Source organism: Peromyscus leucopus, chromosome 7 (genome assembly GCF_004664715.2).
Source record: "Peromyscus leucopus breed LL Stock chromosome 7, UCI_PerLeu_2.1, whole genome shotgun sequence".
NCBI lineage: Eukaryota > Metazoa > Chordata > Mammalia > Rodentia > Cricetidae > Peromyscus > Peromyscus leucopus.
Window position 1 is genome coordinate 64,823,061 of NC_051069.1, and position 19,127 is coordinate 64,842,187.

The window sequence follows — 19,127 nt, forward strand, 5'->3', positions numbered from 1 at the left end:
CAATTGATATGAGATCATCCCTAAAAGCTGTTATTGTTTCCGACCTAGCTTCATGAAACTCAAAAGACCTGGAAATCTGCAAATTTGAGAGAATTCAAAGCACTGAATTAATAACCCCCACAAATAATAAAGGGAATAATAATCAAGCCATATACTTTATGAATAGGAACTGAGTACCAGATTAGTAGCTGGTTTGTAGTGTTTTTGTTCTTGTTTTTTAATGACATTTTGTTTTCCTTCAGGGAATGAATCTTTATTTCAGTCTCTTTTGGGTTATTGACATTCTTAGGAGCAAAGGAACTCAAAGTGTAATTATTTCACTATTACTAGTAAATATAAGTTTACTATAGTTTTGCAAAAAAAAAAAAATCAATGTAATCAGTTATCAGACAATAACCAAACTGAGCCAATGTGCAGCACAAGTACTGCAGGTTGAATGCACTTGAATGAGTTGCAGTTGCATTCCATTTGGACTACTGTGTAAGGAGCTGCCAGATAGCAAAATGAGAGGTTTATTTAGCATCCTTCCGGGGAAGCTTACACGAGAGCTAAGTCCTCATTCCTTCTAACATCTTAACAGCTCTGCAGTTTCTTACAAAATATGTTTTATCGTTTCAAGAAATGCTGTTAACCTCGCAGTTTTAAAACTGAATGAACAAGGCCTCTTGGACAAATTGAAAAACAAATGGTGGTACGACAAAGGAGAATGTGGCAGCGGGGGAGGTGACTCCAAGGTTAGCCTCAATGTCACAAAGAGCGGGTAAACAGTATGTCAAGTAATGGGTGCATCTGCTGGGAGACTTACAGTATACTTGCCCATAGATAGACTGTTACTCAAACACCTTTACAAGCTCAAGTATGCAATTACTGTCAAAACAAAAATATTTGCAACTGTTATTAATTTGGTGACATGCTCACAACTCCAATGACAATAGATGTGAGAAGCTCTGGCTTTAAGGAAACAGGATCCTGTGGAGCTGGTTTTGGAAAACAGGAAGTTTCTGAAAGAGTGGTGTAGTGTTGAGAAAAGAGAGGAGAAAGGGTAAAGCTGACTTGTTTTCTGCATTCATGATTGGCCAGACTTCTACCAAATTTCCAATTAACATCAATAACCTGACTCCACCTTGATTTGTGTAGCGTTCCAACCAAACAGCTTTCTCCAGACAAAGCATTACAATGCAACAATACAATTATTTGGTTTACGTAATTGTTTTGCTTTCTACTAATGGATGAATCAGGAAACAATAAGACTACAAAGCAATACTAACTCATCTTTGTCTTCACATCACACATACCATAATTTCTGCATCATCATTTTTCTCATTTCTAATTAATTTCTTCAAAAAAATAAGAAAACACATGATTAGGAAATATTCTAACTAGTGACCCAGGATATTATCTATATATATATAAGTGCTTATAGACAAAGTGCAATAGCCTAGATAGGAAATTCTGACTGAGGAATTTAAGGAAATTCTTACCCTAAAAACACAGGTAAAACTTTAAATTATACCTCTAAAAGCATAGATTTTACTTAATCTAGTAAAAACAAGAATGCTTCCTCCTCCCACCTCTTAACAAAAAGAAAAGAGCCGGGCAGTGGTGGCGCACGCATTTAATCCCAACACTCTGGGAGGCAGAGCCAGGCGGATCTCTGTGAGTTTGAGGCCAACTTGAGCTACATACAGAGTGAGTTCCAGGAAAGGCACAAAGGTACACAGAGAAACCCTGTCTCGAAACAAAACAAAAAAAAAAGGGAAAGAAATCTTGTTTATTTTTAGGTTCCTGACTGAACTATACATTTTCTCACTGGACCACCTAAACTTCAATAGGATTCTGTGTTCTGTACCTTATGAGATATCTGCTGTTAAAACCCCCCAATCTTAATCTAAAAAGTTTCTCAAACTGAGTTCATTAATATTTTCCTATATTTCCTATTGTAGAAGGAAAAACAAATATTTTGCCATGATTCCAGGCACCAATTCCCTTAATCCTCTCTGATGTTATCAGTGTTTCTGATCCTAAATAATTGATAAAGAAAGCACAGTCTAAATATCATGGACAGGGGCTCTGAATACTTCATAACAACAGAAGGCATCATGTGGCAGAGGTAAAAGAATGAGAGACTTGAGGAGATGAGAACTAACCCAAGGGAGACCAGATAGCAGAGAAGAGAACAAGGAGAACTCAGGGCTGCTCTCTTAGTGACAGTCTGCTTTTCTGAGAATCAATGCAACCCCTCAAAGCCTAATCTAGTCTCAAGAAAAGTAACATAAGTCTCTTAACAAAAACATTAAGCCATTAATGGGCCTATGACCACACAGACCTCTTAAAGGACCTGCCACCTCAGTGCAATCACATTGAGGGATTAAGCCTCAAATGAGTTTAGGGGGAGCAAACCACATTTATATTACAGCATTAGATTAAAGTGTAATAAGTAAATTCATTTTATATTTTGGACTCCAACTTCCCTAGAATTTTCTCATGGTTCTCATAAACACATAAATATATTCATGTATGGAGACAAAAGTATTCCTGTATGAAAATTAGAAATGTCAGAAAATGTACTATACTAGTACTAGAAAACTTAAGATGTATATGTTATAGAGTCAGAAATTTTCTTTTTGGGGATTTTATAATCACAAATGTTTAAAAATATAACAATGTTTTATGGATTAATTTTTTACAAATATAAATATCAGTCCTATTTTAGGGTACAAGAAAGATTATTCAGAGAAAAATAAGCAAAATACAAATCTGTGCATGTTGGGAAAATCTACACAACAAAAATCATTATGATTTAATTAAACAAGAAATTCAACAATTTGGTCAGTGTTATACATCTTGAGTTCAAGAAACTGGTACATCACAGACCTGAGTAAGAATTTGTGGTCTCAGAATAAGTATATATCTAACTTTATTATTCCTAAAAGCAAACATCTGTTCTTTCAGTGTATATTATCACAGTTTTCACAAATAAGAATGAGAAAATTGTGTTTTAAACCATTATTTTAAGTCTTGACAGAGAACTTTGCAAAATATTTTAAAATTTAACATAAAATGCTCACTTAAAGTGAAATTCTAGTATATTCTGTTTTCCCTTAGGAACTTAGTTTCCATATACATGAAAGGCTTGTCACCAAGAGAATAAGGTTATTGAAGTCTCAAAGTTAATCATGCCTTAGCATGAAGGTAAGAGATATTTACCATGGTTAATGGTAAGAGATATTTAATGCCCTGACGTAATTTAGGTCAGAGAAATTACCACCAAGTGCTTATTCCTTTAAAAGTCACCTTGTATCATCTTCAGATGATTAATGATATTTTTAAACTTACTTTTCCTCTACCATTCTGCTTGATCTTCCTCAAAAGAGGTAAAATAAGGAGTAAAAGTGCTGAATGGAAGAAGACAGAAGGCTCTAAAGCCTTGGTTAAGGGTATAAACTGCAGACATAAAAGACAAATCTACAGAGATCTCCACACAAGCCATCCAAAAATTGGCTTATTTGATTTTGATGTTTTAGGGGTCATAACCAAAGCCTGTTCCACACATGAAAACATTCCTATGAGGAAACAATTGATTTACCTGCCATTTGCAGGATTATAATTGGATGGAGTATGGGATAATTCAGATCCTTAGCTTCCATTCAGCTGGCAAATATTACACTCCTGGTTTAATTGAACAGTATGTCAGCACCTGGATAGAAAAAGAGACATTTCTCACTCCTTTCCCTCAAAGCGCTCACAATTTAAGACAATCAACAGCAGAACCACTCAGAGGCCCTGCTGCACCTTTGCTGTCATGGACTATGGCTATGCAGAAATCAATATCCAACAATCATTTCCAACATAACCTTTGGCTATAAAAATTCAACAAGAGTTATGAAAGAAAGGATTTTTCATCTTCCAGGAAAAACAGCAGATGAGAAATCATATTCAAGCAAAATAATTTGTTTGAAAATCCTTTCCTAATGCTAATATTACTTTAAAATTATTTTTAGTCATCATAAAAATGTATGCCCATCCTTGTGAGTGAAATAACAAACCTACATTCATTGACAAGAAGCCAATGAAAATATGAATTACAATGAGTAAAATATATTTTCCCTTTGATTATTCTACTGTGGCTTAGTTTAAGTACAAGCCAATATCTGTATGAGGTTTTAAAAGTCTTGACTTTGAGATTTTGCCAATGCCTATACCTAGCATCATAGTACTAATAACAGCTACACAATAAACATCTTTTCTATTTTTTGTCCCTTATTCTCCTAAATATACATATAACCATACACATAGATGTGAATGTTCATAAAAATCACTTAGTAGGTTTAATCCTTAAATTATGTATTCCCTAAAATTATAATCCAGCACATAATTCCTGGGTTCTGATTTGACATTTGGGATTCCTGACTTTAATAAATATTATCCTTATAAACCACTTATTCCTTGATACTAAAATCATGAAAATGAACACAAGACTAAGATACTAGCATAGAAAAAAATTTACTCAGAAACAGAAAAACTGTAATAGACAAGAAACCACTAGATACACATTTCTTTGAAAGGGCTCATCAAGTATCATATTCTTTGTTTAACGTGTGCACTTCCTCTGGTTGAATATTAAGTACAGTAAATAACAAATATCTCATATCTGGATTGCCAGTGTACCCTCACCCTCTAAAACCAAGCTATTGGGGTGGGTAGCAGAAGATACAAAGAGGTGAGGGAAAGAGAAAGGGAATAGAGGGGAACCATACACGAAGAAGCAAAGGACATGTAACAAGTGATAAGTGATAATCCACAAATGTCGCCATTAATTTTCTCTTTTAGAAGAAAGTTAAAATATAATATTTTCATATCCCTCATCTGTTTTTTTAATATCCAAACACTTCTCAGTCCAACCCATTCAGAAAAGGCATTGTAGTCTATCTAATATAAATTGCCTATCATGTATTGGGTTTGTTTAGGCTTTAGAAAGTTAACCTAAAGGCCTAAACTTTATAATACCAATTATGGTGAGACTGAGGCAGGAGAATTGCTTAACCCCACACACTAAAGAATCTCCCAGGTAACACAAATTTCAATCCACACAAATCCTTTATAGTATCAATTCCAAGAAGAAAGCTTGCTCTTGACTCCAAATAATTAAATTGTGACAGCTTTATAAGTCACCTAGTCTGAATCAGCTCTTATTATGGTAAGTACTGCTTCAGGAAGATGGATGAGTTGCACACCTTTATTATCAAGGAGTTCAGAGGAGTGAATTCGGATATGGGGAGCCTCGCTGTGTATAGAAATGGAGCTTTATTGACAATAATGTCTAGATCAATTGATCTTATTTTAGCACCCCAAATAAGCCTATACTCAAACAAATAGATGGTTAAATTATTGTAGATTTTTAACCACAAAGCAGCTAAACCTTCAGGATCATGGAAAATACAGATTATTTTTTCAGTGGAATAATAAACCTACATTATAGTAAAATCTTTTTTTGTTTGTTTGTTTGTTTTGTTTTGTTTTTCGATACAGGGTTTCTCTGTGTAGTTTTGGTGCCTATCCTGGATCTCACTCTGTAGACTAGGCTGACCTCGAACTCACAGAGATCTGCCTGCCTCTGCCTCCCGAGTGCTAGGATTAAAGGTGTATACCACGACTGCCCAGCTAATAACACCAATTCAAAGACATGCATTTGTATTCAGACTCTATATGAACAAAATGAACTTACATTAGGGGGAAATTGTTTTTATTATAACTCCTAACAAGAAATTTTAATGAACTAGAAATCTAGTTTCTGAGTCTTTGCTATATTTTTAAGTGCAAAAGCTATGAAGCCAGACTATCACAAATCCAAGTTTGGATAATGCCCTGCCATATAACTGCTAAGTTAAAATCTCTCTGTCTTAGAGTATTCATTTATTAAATGGGAGTAACAGGAATAAAGGTATAAAGTATTTTCAATAGTTTCTTATTCACAGTAATTGTTCAGTTTCTAGTGCTGTAATAAAGACCATGACCAAATACACCTTGGAAGAAAAAAGTTTCATTTATCTTTAAATCTCCTAAATCACAATCCTCCATGAAGGGAAGCCAAGACAGGAACTCAGAGGCTGGAACTGAAGCAGAGGCCTTGGAGGGTTTGCATCTCCTGGCTTGCTCAGTCTGCTTTTTTATACAACCCAGGACCACCTGTCCAGGGTGGCACTATCTATAGTAGACTGGACCCATCAATTACTATTCAATCAAATGCCCTGCAAATTTGCCTAAAGGCAATCTGATGGACGCAGATTTTCTCAGTTAAGGTTCCCCTTCCCAGATGTGTCAAGATGACAAAATACTAACTAGGACAGCTACCACCATCATGCATATCAATGCATTGCCCAGTTTTATACTGAATAAATGGAATTAATTTCTTGGTAAGGAAGTAAATGCATGCTATGTTTCATCAAATGTGTTTAGCATTTCTCAGAAGTAAAGCACAGGACACCAGTACGGTAAGAAAAAATAAGAGTGACAACTTTAAAGATGTCCAGAGGAACTCAGACCATTTCCAGCAAAAGGAAGCAAAAACCACCAGTCCACTAATACTTATCAAGACAAGACCCCAAGAATTACTATTGTCCACTCATTCTCTTTGCTTTCCTCCTTCCTCATGAGAAGGAAAAACTAGCAGAATCCTTATAGTGTTTTCAACTACCAATGTTGAGTGAAGTCTTCCTCTCTGAGACATTCTACATAACATTAAACATTGAAGGAATCAAAGATGGCAGACAAATCTGTTATAAAATATTAATTTATTTGTAATAATTTTAAATTGTAGTCACTTAATTATATACTTTAATTATGTTAATATAGTAGACTCAAGGCAGATGATTGCTTATAGTGATGTCATTTAGGCTCAATGCTTCAATTCAGAAGGAAAATGCAAGTGTAGGCTTATACTTTAAAATAGTAATTTGCATATTTATCTTGTAAAGACCTTTCACACCTAAAATGGCCCTTGGTCAACAATACTGGAGACATCATTCTCCTTATATGAACTTACTATGGAGTCAATTTATTGACAGATACCATACACATATTCTTAGGAAGTAAGTAAGACTCACTAGCTAAATCATAGTGTGTGGCTGTAGCTTCTACTTAACTTGATGTCATCTCTATTCACTATGAAGGAGAAAAGTAAGATGTTTCTAGGTTCCAATCGCTTGCCACATGTGTGGGGGAAATTACAACTGTTTGTGAAGCCCAACCAGGCCAATAGTTTTGTATTCACAGTAATTGCATATATTTTTATTTAAAAATCCTCCCTAGCAGTATGTGCCTGTTACATAAAGCGATGGAGCAGGCCCCAGTTTTATGTCTGATTCTAAACCTGGGCCTACAGTTCAAGACATACAGCCTACTGTGGCCTTTGCTCCGTCACTTTGCCATGCGATTCTAATGTAGTTTTACTTGAATAACATAAAATAACATATATAATGTTATTTATGTTATTTTCCACGTGAAGAACTCCTGTAAACCTTGCCGTTTTGAAACTCAGTGAGGCAGGCGTCTTAGACAAGCTGAAAAACAAATGGTGGTACGATAAAGGTGAATGTGGACCCAAGGACTCGGGAAGCAAGGTCAGTCATTGCAGTTTGGGGCCTCTTCTTGTGTATAAAACAAACAGTAACTGGGAGCAATTGTCCAAAGCTTATGAATCCTTAAACACTGAACTTTTCTGTCCATCTAGCCATTGCCTAAATTAAAAGTTAATGCCATAAATTTCATCCACAGAGACTGTCCATAGATAATAAACTGCTCCCTAGTAGTAAAGATTTAAAATAAACTAAGATTATCTCTTATATATGAACTATTATACATATGCGTATAACAACAGAATTATCTATATGAGTCTCAAACTTATTTACCATTAATTTTTGTCAGTTAGGTTTTTGATAAAGAGACCATGAAATGTGTATTTTAAAAGTTGGTTCTCAAAACAGAAAATGAAAAATTGATCAGCAGTTATTCAGAAAAAAATAAGGTAAATATGTTAAACAAAATTCAGGGTCATGTCACCACACTGTCAAGCATTCTGCTTTAGTTCAAAGAAGCTTGTCACATTTCTGGCTTGACAGATCAATAAGAAGAACTTCCAGATCCATTATCTCAATAGAAATTATTTCAAAAATCAGTGTTAACAGTACATATCCATAAGTTCTAAGATCTTTTGCTCTTGAATTCATTTTTAAAGACTTATTTATTTCTATTTTATGTGTATGGGTATTTTGCTTGCATGTATGTTCCTGCATTCTCAGAGGCCAAAACATAGCAGTGGATACCCTGGAACTAGAGTTACAGACAGTTGTGAGCTGCCATGTGGGTGCTGGAATCAAACCCACATCCTATGGAAAACAGACAGTGCTCTTAGCTACTGACCTCCTCTCCCATCCCTGCTTGCGAATTATTTACAGAAACATAGAGGCTGAGTTTGGGGAGTACAAACTTACATGTTTATTCTAATTGAAAAAAGATCAAGTTCATTAGTGATTCAGCACACCTGCACATACTAATAAAACATACTTAAGAGAGGCTGGGGAATAGCGGCACATACCTTTAAACCCCAGCACTCAGGAGCATGTGTATGCATGTATGATTGCTCCTAAGTCATATTTGAAGATTTTTTTAAACCTTTTCTTGAAATTTTTCTATATCATATTCTAGAAAGAAAATGAGTTGGTGTTTATCCTAGGACATTGAAACAAGTGACTAGCATTTGAAGAGTTTCTATTAATTTTAGGAAACAAAATCAGGTTAACAGGGCACTTTTCAAACCTTACACACAGTTTATCATTTTCATCTGCCTTAGAAACAGAGTGGAGTGAGACAAGCTTGGCCAAATAATGAAACTTTTACATTGTGTCCTGCTGTAAAGTAAGATAAACACACATATTTAACACCATGTAACCTTAAAATAACATGACCAAGCAGACAAATACATATATAAAGAGAGAGATAAATATATAAATGTATCACTTGAATTAAATACTCTTCTAATATAACTACTAAAGAACTTGAACCAGATTTTGCATGCAAGGTATTATGGGACAGAGGGTGACCATAGAACACCTTTTAGGGTGTCTTCCTTAAATTTTTTTGCAATAATGCTATTGCAAAATATATTATAAACATATTAACAGTTTATGGCATTTTTTAGTTATTGTTACAATTTTAATATCTTCCAATCATCTGCTTGACTATTCCCAGATCTAAAAATAAAGTAATACATATAGTGAGGCTCTGAATAATAATATGCCTAAAATATTTACTATTAAGCATTTTAAGGGCTAATGAAATTATAATTTTCAATCAGTAAAAGTAATCATAAATCAGACCATACAAAAATCATTTGCTTCTTAGTCTGGATATATTTTATTGAAAATTATCTTCAAAAAGCCAGAAGTAGTGATATAAATTTGTAATCCCAAAACTTCAGAGGCAGAGACAGCAGGATCAAGAGTCAAGCTACCCTCAGCTCCATAGTGAGCCAACCTAGGCTACATACGATCCTGTCTTGAATAAACAATAAATTAAATTTAAATTTTAAAAATATCTAAAATTATGCATATTGCTAAATAATATATATTTATTGTATATTATATACACAATAGTATATTACATATACTATTGCTAAGTAGCATATAAAATTCAAAATTAATATTGCTCATGAGGTTTTCCCTATGGACATACTGGAAGAATAAATGATGCATGCTGTAATACTTTCTTATTTACACATACTTGACAAGTTAATGATGAATACAGTGTGACACTGGTAACTTAAAGACCCTTAGTTCTGTAATTAGGAAATAGTGTAATGATAACTATCCAAAAGAAATATAAACACTAAAAATTGTGTTATAAAGGATGTAAAGCCGAAAGATTTTCTTCCCCATATTCTGAGCATGACATTTTCAAAGTCTAAATAAGCCCTCTTCTGCCTCCCTATGTAAATATATGAATGCTTACATATGGTTAAGTATAGTGGTTTTCATTATATATTTAGTAATGATAAAATGTTTGGATTTCATTGGGTGTAATTATATATAATTTTTTGGTAATTATAATTTTCTTCTCCCAAGAGCTATAAGCTTTATGTTTACATTTATAAACCTACATCAGTGACTTATACATGTAAATATTTCCCAGTTAAACTAAGCATTTACTTGGCTACTTGGACTTTATGTGTTCTTTTACCTTTTGGGTGTGACATTCCCACAGTTAACTGAAGTGTCTTTATCCTCCCTAGGACAAGACGAGTGCCTTGAGCCTGAGCAATGTAGCCGGCGTCTTCTACATTCTGGTTGGCGGCTTGGGCTTGGCGATGCTGGTGGCTTTGATAGAGTTCTGTTACAAGTCCAGGGCAGAGGCGAAGAGAATGAAGGTGGCAAAGAGTGCACAGACTTTTAATCCAACCTCCTCGCAGAATACCCACAATTTAGCAACCTATAGAGAAGGTTACAACGTATATGGAACCGAAAGTATTAAAATTTAGGGGTAGGACTTAGGGCCTACGCCAGTGAGTGGGGGATGCATCCTGTGAACGCAGTGTTGTGGCCTGTCTGTCCAGTGGTGGTATTGCTTGCTTCTGATTAGAGCTTTCTATTTTTGACATTTTCAGTGCACAGTGATTCCGTTTTTGTTGGCTGCAGATGTTCTGTTTGAAACTTTATGTTGCTAATAGATATCTGCATTGAATTGACCAGAAATATGAAAAATTAGAATTGCTCCACAAAATGATGTAAACAGTATGATTTCCCCAAAGTCAGGAGAATTTTAAATTATATCCAAGCTTTCCTAAACATAGACAAGCCAAATTTCTATGACAACTCATAAATGCTAAGAAAATAAGAGTAAAACATATTTTAATTGATCAAAAACCTAGGGAGTTGCCTGGTTTTGATAAGGTTACATTGTTTTCTAAAGAAATAATACATATAAAGGAACCACCACATAGTAAGGACTGCATGAATTTTAGCTCCTAATCTAACATGTATTCCATTTGCCAGTCATCTTTCTATATTTAAAAGCATTAATCTCTATTGTTTGTTCATCTAACAGTAGTCCTCAAGCCAGCCCAGTAGGGCTATGATACACATTTATTAAATGAGATTCAACTTATACAAGGTTACTTATTACTAAGGCATTCTAGACAGGCCAGCACTTCTCCATCCAAGGTGTTGGGGATATATATATATATATATATATATATATATATATATGTATATATATATATATATATATATGAATGAAACATTGCATTTTTCCACTTTTTAAAAAGTCACATCAGCCACATTTATACACTCCCCTCATGTCACAGTAAAAATGATATGCATTCAGGGAAGTGCAGATGGAAGTTAACTTTTTCAGAATCTAAACATCCACTTCTTTCCTCTAATGATCAAAGGTGGTTTTAAAATAAGACCTTAATGAATTTAGTATTGCTCTTCTAAAGTCACACTACAAAACAAAGAATTATAACAAAACCATTTCTAAAATTACATAGTGAACCTAGTGAACCAGCTATTTGTTTTAATTACATGATAAATGAGTTTTTGAGCCCTCAAGAGACAGCTAGGACTTGAGACAGCTGAAAGTCAAGACAAAAATATACATTTTAGTAATATGTACATCTGAGGTTGTGGCAGAAAATGTGGTTGATTTGATATTTATTGTCAAAAGAAACTTCTGAAGTGTGTGCTACTTTCTGAAAGGAAAGAAAGAAGCCACCCGTGATGAAGACTTAGCAGCTCTCCCTGCCTTCTAGAAACCCATGGTCAAACACACTTGGACAGCGACAGCTCCAGCTGGTTGGCCCTCAATTTTCTGAAAAATATAAAACTAAGCCCTCAGTTCACTCTAATAAAAGCACAATAAGCACTTCTTCTGATATCATTAGAAAATTTGGGAGAAATTATTTGAAAACTCACAGAAATAAATTGAGACTGTGTCAAGGTTGATGGCCATTAAGACAATGCTTTTATCTTAATTTTTACTGGGCTGAAGAGAGATTTCCCAAATGGAAGAAAAAGATCTGACCTGTGTTATTTGGAATGAATTCTGATATCAATTTCATAATGCATCCTATTTTTTGTGTTACTAAAACTGAATTTCTTGTTCATTCCAATCATTTGATAAATTCAAGATAGAGAAGCAATATTCAAAATTTTATAAAGAAATACCAATGAATGCCATTTATTACAAAAGGGTGGTAAACTGTTAATTGTACCAGGTTAGGTACATAGAATTTTTACACCATAATGTGTTTTAGTTGAAGCCTGTCATTGAAGTTCATCATATGTTATCACATTTAAGGCTAAATTTGACCATTTAAAAAATATATTTTAAACATAGACAAAGCGTTCATAGTCAGGTAATTTTTTACTTTGAAAATGGTAGTATTCAGAGTAAACAAAAATAATTTGTACCTGCAGCAAAGACTTGAGAGTAAACAATTTTTATTTTACTGTCAAAATGATTTTTTTTCTCTTTTAAAAACTTTGTAGAGACTGACATGGCCAGTCATGGCTAGAATCCTAGCATTTGAAACACCGAGACAAGTGGAATCTGCAAATTTTAGGCTAGGTTTGACTATGGACAGAGACTCTGTCTTGAAAAAAAAAAAAAGAAAGAAAGATGGGGCTCTACTGACTACAATTAATGGTTGTTAATTTAGATACCATCCAGAATCTCCAAAATCAAACTCTGGAAACTTAATACATAGAAGATCTACTTAGAAATGCGGCTAGGGGCCAGAGCGATGCACAGATGTTTGGAGGGCTCTAATGCAGTACCAACACTCAGTTCCCAGTGCCTACATCAGATGGCTCCCAGACACCTATTATCCCAGCTTCAGAGGTTCTGATACCCTTTTCTAGGCTCTGTGGACACACACAGACACAGACACACACACTCAACACACACACACATACACACACACATACACACTGGCATGTTTGAACTCACAATCTTGTGTCCTATTTTCTTTACCATCTGAATTAATTCAATCCAAGCTCCAAAATATTTCCTCTAAAAGCTATTGTGTTCCAAACAGCTAGGCATCTACTAACAGGTTCTTATTTTTTAAATCCACTAAAAACACTCAACCATCAAAGGAAAAATTACATTAGAAAGTTTTGTAGAAACTCTAATCCCAAATCCTGGCTTATATTTCATAAATAAAATGTTTTTGTTACATTTTCTTGATGCAAACAATGCTGGTCTGTTGGTGGGTTTTTAGTTATAACCATACCAAAGTACTTACTCTCTAAGAGTCTCACAAGAGTCTCCCTTGTCAAAGTAAGATTCCTTGCAGCTCAATCCACCACTTCTGAGTTCCCAGTTGAGACTGGCATGGCCAATGGGGGCCTTGAAGGACAGGTCCTTACAGGTTTGTTTGTTTGGTGGGTGGTTTTTTGTTTTTGTTTGGTTTTGTTGAGACTGGGTTTCTCTGTGTAGTCCTGGCTGTTCTGGAACTCACTCTGTAGTCCAGGCTGGCCTTGAACTCGGAGATCTGCCTGCCTCTGCCTCCTGAGTGCTGGGACTACAGGAGTGTGCCACCATGTCCAGCTCATTCACATGTTCTTATGCTTCCACTTCTAGCTTCCTTGCTGGTATATTGAATTTCAGTTTCTGTACAATTTTTAAAAATGTGCAGTATGTTTCCTTATTATTTTATTTTATACAATTTATATTCAGCATATGCCAAATTATTCTAAATTCAAAAGCTATTAATGTTTCTATAAAGTCACACCCTAAGTCAGTATTATGAAAATATACATTCAGTTTTTACTTCAGTCATTTTGACTACTGTTAGATTCACCTTTTATTTTAATCATAGTTAAGTCAATACACACAATTTGAGTTCAACTTTTTGTTGTCATTAGGGTGAATGATTTCAAGCATTTTTACTCCAAACAGCTTTTAATAAAATAATGAATTTCATTAATATAAAATCAGCCAAATATTTAATTTCCAGAGCATATCAAACACTAGAATGCAGTTTCTTAAGGAATTAGATAAAATTGAGTTCTCAATAACAATATATTATGAGTTGCAAGGAAGTAGGGACATCGCTTTTACCATATTTTCCTCTTATTAACACTGGGATTTATTTGCTAGGAAGGATTTGGAGGCAGTAAACAGTAAACAGTAGTCAGATTTACATGATCACAGAGCTGGCTTCTCCTCTACATAGTGTTATCTTCTGCTACCTGAGAAGTCAGGAAATAAAGATTCAATGAGTGTTTAGAGGCTGGCCACACTTCCTTCAGGTCCAGAAGACCCTGTTCCATTCTGTGCATTGTCAAATATGCCTACTTTCAATGCACCTCCTTAAAGCATAAATCTTACAAGTGAGCCTTGATTCCTGACAGACATACAGTGAACTATGTGTCACTAATGTGCTGTTCTGAGTCATGTCTGTAACTCGTGTGAATGAATGAAAGTGTGTGGATAGGTCTGTGCAAGGAAAACAGGAAATTTGTGTGTTTATGGTTCAGCAGTTTGTCATGATTTAAGAAACCATTCCTTGCACCAGAAAGAAAATACCTAGCAAGAAAATACTGTGGTTTATAGAACGTCCATCAAATGCAAGAGAATTTTGAAGCTTCTTTAGAAGTACTACGGTATAGAGACCAATAAGTGAAAAGGTTCTTCCTACCCAGATTTGCTTTAAAAAAAAAAAAAAAAAGATTTTATGATCTTACAAACAGCTTTTAAATATGTAGGACCTAAAACTCTAGGCTGATTAATTCATCTCCTGTTGTGTCTGAGCTTTCCTTTCCCGTATAAGCAATTTGCCTATGACCAAAAAGCAAAGGAAAAAAAATGCAGATGTCTAATTATCGATATTTTGGTGTTTGATGTGCCACATTTTGTTGCAGCAACAGAAATATCATAACACCCGGCATCCTCTCTGTTTCCTTTTCATGCAACCCAGCTGACTTTTTCTGAAGCCATAAGAAACAAAGCCAGGTTATCCATCACTGGGAGTGTGGGAGAAAACGGCCGTGTGCTGACCCCCGACTGCCCCAAGGCCGTACACACAGGAACTGCAATTAGACAAAGTTCGGGATTGGCTGTCATTGCATCGGACCTACCATAAAAACCAAAAATATAATTGAGTGCCTTAATTAAACTGTGTTGGTGACTGATGGAAATGCAGTCCGGAGGGACAGGCCCAGCGTGGGTCTTGGATTAACCCATCCTTTGGCTGAGAACAGGAAGGATGTTCTGAGTGCCGGACAGAACCAGTGCATGAGTTCAGCACGGAAATTCAGACTTGGATTTTATATCAGGAAAACTCAATTTAGTTTTTTGGGGGCGAGTGGGTGGGGGGGTGTCTGGGATGGGTGTATTAACAACAACAAATTTCACTTGAGCGCAATTAAAACTAATCAGACTGGCCAGTTAGAGCATTCAACTGTGAAGTTCTTTCTCAGAAAGGCCTTGGTCACCACAGCGAGGGATTCAACAGTTAATAGAGGTCAAGGAACCTGCTAGCCTGTGTCTCCAGAACATCCTTGTAGTCGATGGAATAATCTGCAGCTGAGACAAGCAGTCACTAAAATGTGATAAGAAAATAATTAACATGTAAATCCTGTGAAAACAACCAACAAAATTTAAAGAAAGCATTTACAGTTACTTTGGAAATAAAACAATACTGAAACATGCTTGCTTTTTAACTGAAGTCAATCCGGTAGAGGACAACACAATTCTTTTTTCTAACCATCTTAGGGAACAATACATTGCAATAATTGATATAAATGTCATCACTGTAACAAACTTCAGAGACTTTTTTAATGTAAAAGTTGTTGGTCACTTTGTTTCCTGTAACCTTCACTCTGTCACACAAGTTGGTACATAGATTGTGTTTGTCTATCAGGAACAAAAAGAAAAAAGTGAAGAAAACGTTGACATGAAGTCATCCATCCGCAATGTAGAATTAAAAAAAGACTACGGGTCACTCATGTTATCAATATAATTTATAATCCTGTTCTGTGTACAAAACTGTGGTTTTTGTACCCACCCCAAAGAATAAAACAAGAGTTTTTCTTACAGTATCTATCAAAGGAACTTAAATCTTTTCCCTATGATTGTGCAAGTTATTTGAGAAATTCAAAGACCCCATGAGAGATATAGAAGTCAAGGGATAGGCCATATCAGAAAGTGTAGTTTGTTATTATGTCCGCATACTATGCTTCCCTTCCTTTACAGACCTTGGGTTCATTTGTTAATAGATCAAGTTGTCAAAGATGGAGACTTTGAGTCTGGGAGCGAGCAGCTGCTCTGACAACAATACGCCTGTGTGGAAATTTTACTTGACTATTTTGCTGCATAGACTTCAGTGTCTCTTAGACTATCAACCTCATTCCTATACTTCCGTTTGGATTCTTTGAAGGCACTGATAATTGTTTGGGGTAGACCACAGCTGAAAACTGAATGCTTATTTTTACCCAGAAATTGTGAAAAAAAATTGTACCATGTCTATTTTTAAGAAAACAAAACACTTATGGTTCAAAAAATCTGCTTCATTTGAAATGATGAATAAGTTCAATGATACAGATAAAAATCACGGACTGAGGAATCTTTGCAGAAAGCACAAGTTAGGATGATTCCTCAAGTGTGGCCTTGAAGGTTGAGTTGAGTTTTCACAGGAGGAGGTGATGGTAAGAGCCTTTTGTCAGTGCCTGCGTACAGAGCTTGTGCAGCAAGGTGGCCTGGTGAGGGCACAGGGTGTGACACCATGGAAGCTCTGGCAGAAATATGGAGATTGATTTCCTTCCCTTTAGCCCTTATAATTCTCATTTAATAACTGTGCATCACTGCAATGTAATTCATATAACACATGTATGCAGTGTCCCTCAAGAAAGGTTAATTCTCTGTTACTGAGCAAATGATTCCTTTCACAATCTGGGCCCGCCCTGATATCTTTTTCTCTTACTCCTACCCAACTTTCTCAGCCAGCAAATGGACCTCCACAGCACACAGAACACTGCATCTCCCATTTCTTCAGTCTGCAGCTCTTCTGTCTTTACCCAACTGTCACTCATCCTTCAGCACTCGATTTTATTTGTACTGGGAAGATTTCCATGATTATCCACTAGCTCTGCCTATGACGCTGAGTTACGCGCCATTCTTAATGTTCTTACCCATCACGGCACTCATCATACTGCATTGTAATTGCCTATGTACTTGTCTGTAAACTACTAGACTGTCAGCTCCTTGAGGGCAGGGACTGTGTCTATCTCGTTCACAGTGTATCCCCAGCACCCAGCACAGTGCCTGGCATATTGTAGGTGCTTAATAAATATTTGTTGAATGAAAGAACTAATTGAATTGATTTAATTAAATTGATGCAGAAAAACTTATTTTCTCCTTAAGAGTCCCTGGGATATAAATTAGGTATAGAATGGGTTAAAATGAAACTGAAGGTTGGCTGACCTCATGATATTTTCAATACCACTGAGGAAAATAGCTAAAAAGAAATACACATAAAATATTTAATAAATTTTCTCTTTTTGGTTTTTCAAGATAGGGTTTCTCTGCATTGCCTTGGCTGTCCTGGAACCTGCATTGTAGACCAGACTGGCCTCGAACTCATAGAAATCCACCTAACTCTGCCTCCCAAATGCTGGGATTAAAGGCGTGTGTCGCCATACCCAGCTTTTCCTTTCTTTTCTTTTTTTAAAGACTATGCAAAAACAAAGAAAATTTTATTTAGTATGTTATGAAGAGAAGTAGTCCTGGCAGTAACAAGAGTACTTATTGCCTGAGGCAATTTGACATTCTCTTATCAGGTAGGCAGGTGCCCTGTTTAACTATAAATCTGTAGCACAATTTACCTAACTAGAATATTAAGCACTTCAGAACAAGGATTAAGCTTAGTATTCAGATATACTTACTAGCTTTCATTTAAGCTTGGAGTGGATTTGTGCTATTTTAAAGACATATTTTTTTTACAGTATAAAGTAATTTTGGGAAAAAGAAAAGAATAATTTTGGAACTGCTCTGGAGTCTTAGTAGCTGAATTGTTATTAAATGTAGAAATGTGATTTTAAAACATATGAAAGTTAAGGCTAGAAAGCTCAGTGGGTAAAGGTGCTTGCCGTGCAAGACTGATGACAATCCATATAAGGGTAGCAAGAGAGAACTGGCTCCTCAGAGTTGTCCTCTGGCCTTCACACACGCACTGTGGCATGCATGCTCGCTCGCTCGCGCGCTCTCTCTCTCTCTCTATCTCTATCTCTATCTATCTCTATCTCTATCTATCTATCTCTCTGGTTCTCTCTGGCTCTGGCTCTCTCTCACACACACATATACAAACTCATCATATACACACAATAATACTTCAGACACAATTTTAAGTTTAAAATATTTGATTCCACAAAGTGTAAGAGCCCAGTTACTGAACACAAAAGATCGACATTTAGTGAAACAATATTTCAGACAAAAACTTCTCAGGTGCTCCATAAGCTAGGCAATCAATATGCAGTGACTACCGTGAGGAGACCTAAAGAGAACCTTGCTGTTACAGTCAGCCCCATAACTCATTGGAAATGCCAGTCTCAAAAGTATTGTATTCATTTCTGATTCCTGCATGTGTTATCTGTGTCACTTGGCTTTCCCACCTATATACACTCTTTCAGTTTGTTTCCTAAGGCACAGTAGTTGTTCAATATTTATTTGTCGGTACTTAAGCACAACCTTATACATTAAGTCAGAATCAATGAAAACACACAAGATTTTTATTCTCAGAAAACAGAATACCCCAACTTATATTGCCAAGTCAGTAGTAACAGAAATAAAACCCAAACTAAAAATGATACTTTGGACAGTCTGAGAGACAAACTGGACTGATAGCTTTGTGGGGTTTTTTGTTTGTTTGCTTGTTTTTGTTTTTTTTATATATTATGGTTCCAAAGGGCATGTTTTCATGCACAAAAGAGTTTTGGTCTCAGACAGTAGTGAAAACTGCAGTCTTATTATTTGTAAAATCAAAAGCAAATAGAATAGGTGATTTACTTACATATTCCCTAAGCAAATGAGCCTTTTTCAAGAGAGATATTTTATGCAATGATTATGATGTT

At 35.5% G+C, this 19,127-nt stretch overlaps 1 protein-coding gene across 9 annotated transcripts in view; it reads left to right on the forward strand.

The window, feature by feature from the left end:
• The window catches only part of Gria4 (glutamate ionotropic receptor AMPA type subunit 4), a 397,921-nt gene extending 380,554 nt beyond the window's left edge, over positions 1-17,367 (forward strand). For 4 of the 9 annotated variants that reach the window (XM_037207784.1, XM_037207786.1, XM_037207791.1 and 1 more), the window contains 3 exons: positions 620-734; positions 10,286-10,420; positions 14,978-17,367. In XM_037207784.1, coding sequence (XP_037063679.1) covers positions 620-734; positions 10,286-10,420; positions 14,978-15,142 — 415 coding nt within the window. In that variant the 3' untranslated portion in view covers positions 15,143-17,367. Of the gene's footprint in view, positions 1-619; positions 735-7,504; positions 7,635-10,285; positions 10,534-14,977 lie in introns of those variants that run through there. The other 5 variants (XM_037207785.1, XM_037207787.1, XM_037207789.1 and 2 more) reach the window with 4 other exon arrangements.
• Positions 17,368-19,127: the final 1,760 nt, after the last annotated feature.